Genomic DNA, 8,931 nt, shown 5'->3' with positions numbered 1-8,931 from the left:
AAGCAACCTGGTCCAGACAAGGACCTCAACGACCAAACGGATGCCCTAGCCAAAGCAGGTGCACTACACGGCGAGTTATGGTCTCCACCAACCAACGCACCCACCCTTAACGTGGCAGCCATAGCCCGCAGCAAACACACTCAACCCACCAAAATGCCCACCTCACAGCCGCTTACGCTGGCTCCTCAAACTCCACTAATGACATTGCTGACATGCAAGCCTCTGACTGCTCCATCAAAACTATTATTCACCACCTCTCTGACCCCTCCAGCCACCCTATCACACCAGATGAACTTGCTGCTGCCCCAAGCCTCAAACGGCTATACCACGTAACACACATGCTGCGTGTGATAGACAACATTCTGTTTTATGCCCCTGATGACCTCACTGCACCAAGGCTTGTGGTGTGCTAACTAGGCCTTGCTATAGTCCTCAAACTGCTGTGGCTCTCCATCCTCTGCCTCCAGCTAACCAGAGGACAACCGCAACATGATATCACATCACCAGATCCAGCATCAGGCATTGTACTGAGGGACCAACCTGGACTCCTTATCACCGACTGCAGGACTCCGACTCAGTGTCCTGTGTTGCCCAAACTCAGCTGGTCACCGCACTGATGTCTGACATGCTCCGTGAGGTGAGCTCCTCCATCGACAGCCTAGCCATGGGTAGAATTCCTCCGTATCTGGTGCCCCTGAGCCTAGTACAAACTGTGTTGTCCTCTACTACTACCCATCCACCTGACTCTCTCCAAGCCCACCTTGCCTACTCCTTGGGAGGATCCATCCTGCTACATTTCGACCCCGAGCAGAGCGAGATGGCGTTTCTTCTGAATCTACCCATCATTGAATCTGACAACATTTACAGACTCAAAGACATTGTCAATGTTGGATTTTGGCAAGGAAACACTCACATCAGGATACACACCCCAGATATGGTAGCCTACCACGACAGTAACCCACAGTTATACCTGGCCCCAAACCTGCGCATGTGTACCCTGACCAAAGACATTCATTATCTCTGCCCCAGCAAGCCCTTCCTCCGAGACAACACTGAAGGAATCTGCGGGTTACAACCCATGCAAAGAGAGACACTCTGCCCTGCTGAGGCCAAGCCTCGCGCACAAGTCACAGAAACGCAAGCAGAGACTGTGGGAAATCAGTGGCTCGTCAACACGCCCATCCGTGCCGCCACACTGACCTATGACCAGCATTACAGGTGAACTTCGTCAGCCAAAAGGGGGGGATTCTGTAGCGTCTGCTTAAAATCATGGATGATCATTGGGGTTTTATGTCTTTAGAGACCCCTCTTAGCCTTTTGACATTTGCATATAAATTACAGTCCTGGCCCCAGATTCTACATTTATATGGGTGCTAAATTGCCAATGGTTCTCCCCACTATCAAGGAGATGCTAAACAGTTTCACCACTCTCATCTCCCCATCGAACTTCAAACATATTCCAAAGAGAAGTAAATTACCTCCGGTGCCAGGCACCAATGGCCTGGCTGACCAGCAAACTACAACTTGCTCACATAACACACACACACACACACACATAAAGACATTTCTTTATTTAGACTATGACTAATCAGTTACAATTGTATCTGGTATATGCATGTGTTGTTTGTATGTTTCCCTAATATATTAGCCTAGTTATCACTCGTTATTTGTATTAGTTAAGCTCTGAACGCTCATATTCAGGTGTATGAATGTATCTCTGGTTTAATATCTTCTAGATCAGGTCTGTCCAAACTCGGTCCTGGAGGGCCGGTGTCCAGCAGAGTTTAGCTCCAACCCTAATTAAACACACCTGAATCAGCTAATCAAGCTCTTACTAGGCATAGAAACTTCCAGTCAGGTGTGTTGAGGCAAGTTGGAGCTAAACTCTGCAGGACACCGGCCCTCCAGGACCGAGTTTGGACAGCCCTGTTCTAGATGTTTCTTTCTTGGTATCAAAATGATCTGCTCTTTATTCCTCAAACAATGATGTACCGTATGTGATTGTGAAATGCATCATACTATTTGTACTATATTTTGGGTAAAACTGCACCAGTCCTCCACACCAGCCATAAACATGCAAATGGGCCATAAGGGGAGACAAAGAAAACTTCTCCCGCTCAAAAATTCACACCTGGTATTGGCTATTCCACCCAAAAGGTGGGTGTGGATAGGAACTATCAAAAGTCATTAACTCAGTCTCAAGAAGAAAGGTTTTGAGCCTAGATTAGTCTAACACTATCCAAGACTCCTCAAAACTCTCCTCTTGAGTTTGTTTTTTCTGGCAGTTTTTATCTTCAAGTAACTTTGTCGATCCGCTGTGGACTTTCCTATCTTCAGAAGAACCAGAGGAAAACCTCCAGCTCACTCCTAAAGAACTCAAGAACCTCCGTTGTCTACCGCATCAGGACTCTTGTTCAGCAACGAAGCCAATGCAAGTAACTGTTTACAACTATTAAGATGCGTGTTTAAGTTTGAGCCCCTTTTTAAGGTGATTTTTGATTCTTTGATGATTCTCATTAGCTTGTGGTTAATTGATGTGAAATACAGCCATTCTTTTGCTCTTCTCTCTCTCTCGCTTTCCTTACTTTTCTTCATTCTGTATATATGTGTTTTGCTTAGTCTTGTTGTACGTTAGCTGTAGTTTCATTTATTAAAATCTTATATTCACAATTGATTGTCTCTGTGTGCAGCTCACAATTCGGGGTCACTGAATGTTGAATCTTGCTACATGCTAAACTACTGCTAGTACTGCATAAAGTAGGAAAGCTATTATATTATTATATTGTCAGCTCGGTGGACGGACAGATCAAATAATTGTAATATTGATTCTGCTACAGTTAATTCTAAGATCTAATCTAAATATTTATTATTAATTATAACCAGTAGGGATGTAATGATTCACTCAACTCATGATTCGATTCACGATTTTAATTTCACGATTCGATTCGATTTACGATTTTTTAACAAAATGAGCTTTAAGACAAATTATAAATGAAATGTGTCCTTATATTATTGCTAGGACAACATGCTGCACGTTTCTTTGTGAAATTGGAATATATCACTATAATAATATACTAATATAGCACTTGCATATTATTGCTCTTTTGTTGGTTTTAATTGGTTCTATTGTCCTCATTTGTAAGTCGCTTTGGATAAAAGTGTCTGCTAAATGACAAAATTTAAATTAGTGTAAATGTAAATAAAACTAAATTGAAATTTAAAAGCAACCCAAATCAAATAAGTAACACCAATAAAATAAATCTCTTCATATATACAAACTAAGGCTTTGTCTGTGCTCTTAACATTTAAAATGAGAGGCAACCACTGCATTTTAATCATGATCCAAACAAAGATGCTGCATACATGCAACATGAGCAGTTTTTAATCTAAATTAGATTGTATAATTTCGAAATTTGAAGCAAAAACAGAATGATTTGACTTCAGTTTTGTGAAACTATGCATAAAAATATCTGCATGAAACAGAAACAGCAGACGAGCTGAACGAGACGCAGATTCACTCTCTGCCAGCAGGTGGCGCTTAACGCGTTTCCTTGGTTACCGCTGTAAACAAAGCTGTGCTGCGCTGCGCTTATGAACAGCAATGATACAGTGTTTCCTTTGTTACCGCTGTAAACAAAGCAGCGCTGCACTCATAGACATAATAAATACCTAGATGCCTCATTGGCCGCTTAACCGCACGTCAACGTCACCGCCATATTGGTGAAGGCAACTCTCATATCGGGACAGGCGAAAACATACCTGACTCGTAGGCAGCTTGGGCATCTACAAACCGTTGCACAATAATAAAAACAGATCTCGGGGTATTATCTTTCACAGGTAAGACTGAACAGTGGTTTCTGTATGTTTTTTGGTCATTTTTAGCTTTATGTTGACAGCTTAATTAGCCACCAGTGTCAGACTATTAATAGCTAGCGATATCGCTAGTAAGCTGTGAAAGCTGAGACTTTATATGAAATCAAAGTTTAAATGAATTCTTAAGTTTTAACTTTTATATTGTAGTTTATATCATAAAGTAAATTGTGCTATGAGCACAATATGTACAGTGAGAAATGGACTGTTCTGGACTCTCTATACGATATTCTGCTAGCAAGACTTACCTTCTGGTTCTCCCGCGATCCTCCAACGACTCCTTGGAATCTGTTCCACGATCTACTACGAAACCGGCATAAGATACTCACCCTAAGATAAGAACCCTGGAATCATTCACTCTGTTGACACTCACCTGCCTTAACCTAACCCGTTCCATTCCTCTACATCTTATATCAATAAACATCCTGTCTTTCACTTACCCGCTGTGTCTGGCCTTGCTTTATGACAATTATAAGGATTTCATAGCTTATCATAAATCTGTGGACTTATTTGTATATATTTATTTATTTATTTTTTATTATTATTTTTTTTTTTTTTCCTTTTTAGCCAATTGCAAACAGGACAATGAAAGCCTTAAGGAAAGCTGAAGAAAGCCTGTTCTCTGCATTAGTTCTCTGAGAGTGGGCTATACTTCCACAGCCTAATGTTGTATTCGTACTAGTTACAGCCCTGAATGAATGGCCAGAATTACCTGCTCATATTCTAACCACACCCTTACTTGTTTCTTACTTTGTTTAATAATTATTACACAATACTACTATATAACTACATTTCATGATTATTTATTTTACTTTATAATTTACTATTAACTTATTCTTCATTATTGTCTATTCTGTATTATTCCACCCTTGATATGACATATTCTACTTTAGTACTAGTTACAACCCAGAATAGCCCTGAATGAATGGCCAGAATTACCCTGCTCATATTCTAACCACCCCCTTACTTGTTTCTTACTTTGTTTTAATAATTATTACACAATACTATTATAAAACTACATTTCATGATTATTTATTTTACTTTATAATTTACTATTAATTTATTCTTCATTGTCTATTCTGTATTATTCCACCCTTGATATTACATATTCTACTTGTTATTATTCATCTATTGTTATTCATTGATTTATTATGGTATTATACATATAATTTATTCTATTATAAATCCATTCTATACTGTTGTACTCGCTTTTTATATTATTCACTTTACTACAACTTGTACTACATACACTTTTTAATATTACATATCACTTTTACTGTGCACTGTATCAGAAATGGCATCACAAACATGGCGGACGCATTGACGTATTGCAAAACAAAGCAGCGCTGCACTTATGAACTTTAATATGCATTATAAAGAAGCAAGATGAAAAGAAAAAATACCACGTACACTTTTCTAAAGACAGTAAGTTCCCCTCAAACATACATTCATATAAACTCCTGCCCCTAATTGAATTGCGATTTGTTTAGCATCTCAACCGATTTATTGTATTTATATATATATATATATATATATATATATATATTATTAGGCTATTATTATACCCTCACTGGGGGCTGAGTCCCCGTAAAATGAAAATCCTAGAATCGCCCCTGAACAGCAGTTATCAAATGACTATATTATGATATTTTCTCAGGTGGGTGCTGGGTTCTTATCTATTGAATTGCAACGTATATACATTTTGTTAATTAAACATTACACATAGTGCGCGTTTTTATTTGAATTAATTATCGATCGATCTATGGAGAGAAATAGAGATGACAGTTGTGTGTGTGAGTTACCAGTGTCTGCGCGTCTCTCTACAAACGATCTGTTTAGTTACTTCGATTTTGCCTCGTTGCTGAGTAAGATAATGTAGCGATCTAGTATCTATGCTATTTTATTAATAAAAGTCGCGGGGCAGCACCAACAATACGTTTCTGTGTGTGCGGGTGGGGTGCGCTTCTGTACTGAACTGAAGTTCAAGTCATAGGCTTGAAAAATTAAAGAGTGACTGAAAGAGAGAAAAATTACTGAATTAACTAAAATTATTTGTAACAACTTGTAAGAGAAACCTGTTCAAACAACTTTCTAAAATATTTGAAATGCTCTTTTGCTTCATTATTTTACCTACATTTAAATCTACACCTTGGCTTATCTGCCTGTCCTCCATGTTGGAGGGGCGTGTTAGGTAGGCAGAGAGTTTGTGTAGCTTCACACACTGGGTCTTTGACTCTTTCCTCATTCAACTGCTTGTCATCAGCGAGTGAAGGCATCTCAGAACAGCGCAAGATACTCTATTTTACTAAACTAAACTTGTATTAGTAATGATACAAGTGCATTCATTACAGTCTACGGTCATAAATGTCCGATTTGTTTTGACTGACAACAAAGTTGCTACTTTGTGTAAAAAATTTGAAAATGATTTATGGATGCATGGATGTTTTTATTGAGCTTTTTGTTTTTTGATACAAGTCATCAGGAAGAAAAAAAAACATTTTAAGCTGCTATTATTTTCAGAAGCAAATTTGCAAAGTCGTATTTTAGTATTAATTGTAATAAACATTGTAAACCATCTACTGGCTACAATTTTTGCAACATTTAGAATAGTTTTTCTTATCATCTGTGAAGCACCATAGGTAATCATAGCCATGGTAGCCACAGGGGTGATCAGACCTGCAGGTTTTGTTAGTCACAGTGGAAAAGCAGTTATCAGAAATACAGCATTCATGATTATTGCCATCAGCTGTGTAGCACCACCTATATCTTGCACGATATTTGGCACAGGCATGATTGCTATGGCAGTACTGCCCATTCGCAGCTTTACTTTTCCACAGTGGAGGGCTGCAGTAGTCCCAATGGTGTGGTAAGGAACCAGTCCAGCACCAGTAGTAGTCGTAGCCATATGTGGCACAGGGGTGATCATCCAAGCACCTCTCTCCATGAACTGTGACAAGTGAGTACCGCGGTGAGCACTCTATCAGTGTCTGGCCTGAGTGACACATGTAGGAATTGAGTTTGTGCTGGTACAGGCAGGGAGAGGAGCAGCAGGGCTTGGTTCCAGCTCCCAAGTAGCATTGACAGCTGTCACTAGAGTCAGTGATGCTTTGGCAGGGGGATCCATCAGCTGCAGTCTTCTGCTTCTCCGGGACCAACAGGCATTCAACAGCATCTGACACCTTGGGCACATCCCTCTTTCTGAACTCATCATGCACAATTGTCCTTTCTTGTGGTTTAATAAGGCAAGCACTTTCAGCAAAAGCCTTCATTTTCTCTGCCACAATGTAGTAAGTGTCCATGTTGTCAAAGGCTAATTTTGCTTCCAACTTAGATACTTTGACATTCATTGCAGATGATATGCTGTCACTGCTGACCAACCTTTTCACTGCTCCAAATGTGTTCTGCACATCTGAACTCTGGAGTCTTTGGTTCCCTGACAGATTAATTTTGTTCTTAAATTCTATCTGAACCTTGCTTGATTTAGAATTGTCATCAAAACAGTCCTCAACAAAAATCCTAACTGAATGAGAAGTATCACTATAGAGTTCACTGAGCCGATAATTCAGGGCTGAGACTCCCATCACGCTTATGCTGCCTTCCGGCAGGTTTTCCCCTATATAGCCGAAGGAGAAAGACTCGCTGTCATCACTGTTGTGTTTATAACAGACAGCCGTCCAGATGTGAGAGGGAACGGTCACTCTTTCAGGGTCTTCAGAGATTTCCCTTTGTGGTATCTTTAGATTTGCATTGGGTACCGTACCTGTGACAATGTAGACTGTTGCAGAATAACCATCATTATTAAGCGTGTCTCTTAAAAAACTCCTCAAATCTTTCTCCCTCTTTCCCCATTGGATACGGTTAAAACACGGGTCCATAGGTGCAGCGTTGGTCAGTGTGAATGTCGCTGTACGGCCATCACCACACTGGAAGCTGTTGGGGTACAGGTGTCCACGGTCATATCCGGTGTCACTGTAGTCACTGCTGATGGCTTGATTCCCTTTATAATCGTTTTGATTTCTTTTATTCTCACGTTCCATATAAAAAGTTCCAGAATCAGGTACGGAAATCTACAGAAGAAATGTTATATTTAAATGGTTAGTTTGATGTTTTATTATTTGTGAGAAAAGACTTGTTTGTTTGTTTCAAATATTGTGTGGAAAAAGGTTTTGTTCTTACTTTCCACATTGTCTCTCAGTGGACATATTTACATTTTTATAGTACAGTATACAAATGTTCCATAAAGCAGCGTTTATCTAATGTATTTTATATATTATTTGGAATGACCCAACAGAATGGAATGTAGGTCTTAAACTGCTAATGAAAGTCTTTTGTTAGACAGTGAAGTACATAGTTACCTGTGGCTCTAAATGCCAGACGTTTGAACGTCCACCGTCGCTTGAGCATTCAGGATCAAATATGTAGGCGCTGTAGAGAGGAATCCTGTGATGAACCGAGTACAGCGTAGCGTAATAGTAAATTCCTTTTGATGTCCACTGACAGATTTTCTTGGCATTTTGATCCATTCCTCCTGGTTCTCTGTTTCTGAAGAAAAACTCTTTACACTCAAAGGCATCGGATACTTTTGCCTGAGTACTGAATGCTCTCAGCACAATACAGGTGAGCAGAGCCAGAGCAAACATGCTGTGAAGCTGCTCTTGTGTTATAGAGCAGAGACACCAGAAGCTGCTGCTTTAAATACACTGGCAAGTCCGTGATGTTGCTGAGGGTGTGACTGAAATTAACAAATGAGAAGAAATGAAGAATATGATTGAACATGCTTATGGGAGGAAGTTTAGAACTCGCATGTAAAGAAAACTTGATTTCACACAAAATACAGCAAGGATCTCCAACCTTATTTATTTTGAGAAAAGAAGTGGCTGAGAGCTACTCATCTTATACCATACATAAATCTATTATCTAAAATAATGTATCCTAACTCTCAATTGAACAGTACAAAATGATATGCACCTGAAAGAGTTTTTGTATACATGTCACCCTTTAATGTCAAAGAAAAGAACAGAATCAGAGAATACAGGTCTTTATGGAAAAAAGTACTGCATA

General features: G+C 39.6%; 1 protein-coding gene across 1 annotated transcript; it reads right to left on the bottom strand.

Annotated features, from left to right (window-relative positions):
• Positions 1 to 6,446: 6,446 nt before the first annotated feature.
• On the bottom strand, positions 6,447 to 8,564 carry LOC107660826 (uncharacterized). Its single transcript, XM_016450250.1, has 2 exons — positions 8,226 to 8,564; positions 6,447 to 7,937 (listed from the first exon to the last, which is right to left on the bottom strand). The coding sequence occupies exons 1-2, from the start codon at positions 8,508 to 8,510 to the stop codon at positions 6,447 to 6,449; spliced, it is 1,776 nt and encodes a 591-aa protein (XP_016305736.1). The 5' UTR covers positions 8,511 to 8,564.
• Between the last annotated feature and the right edge of the window lie 367 nt (positions 8,565 to 8,931).

This window comes from Sinocyclocheilus anshuiensis, unplaced genomic scaffold (assembly GCF_001515605.1).
Source record: "Sinocyclocheilus anshuiensis isolate Anshui unplaced genomic scaffold, SAMN03320099.WGS_v1.1 scaffold3116, whole genome shotgun sequence".
Taxonomy (NCBI): domain Eukaryota; kingdom Metazoa; phylum Chordata; class Actinopteri; order Cypriniformes; family Cyprinidae; genus Sinocyclocheilus; species Sinocyclocheilus anshuiensis.
This window is presented reverse-complemented; position numbering and strand designations above follow the sequence as displayed.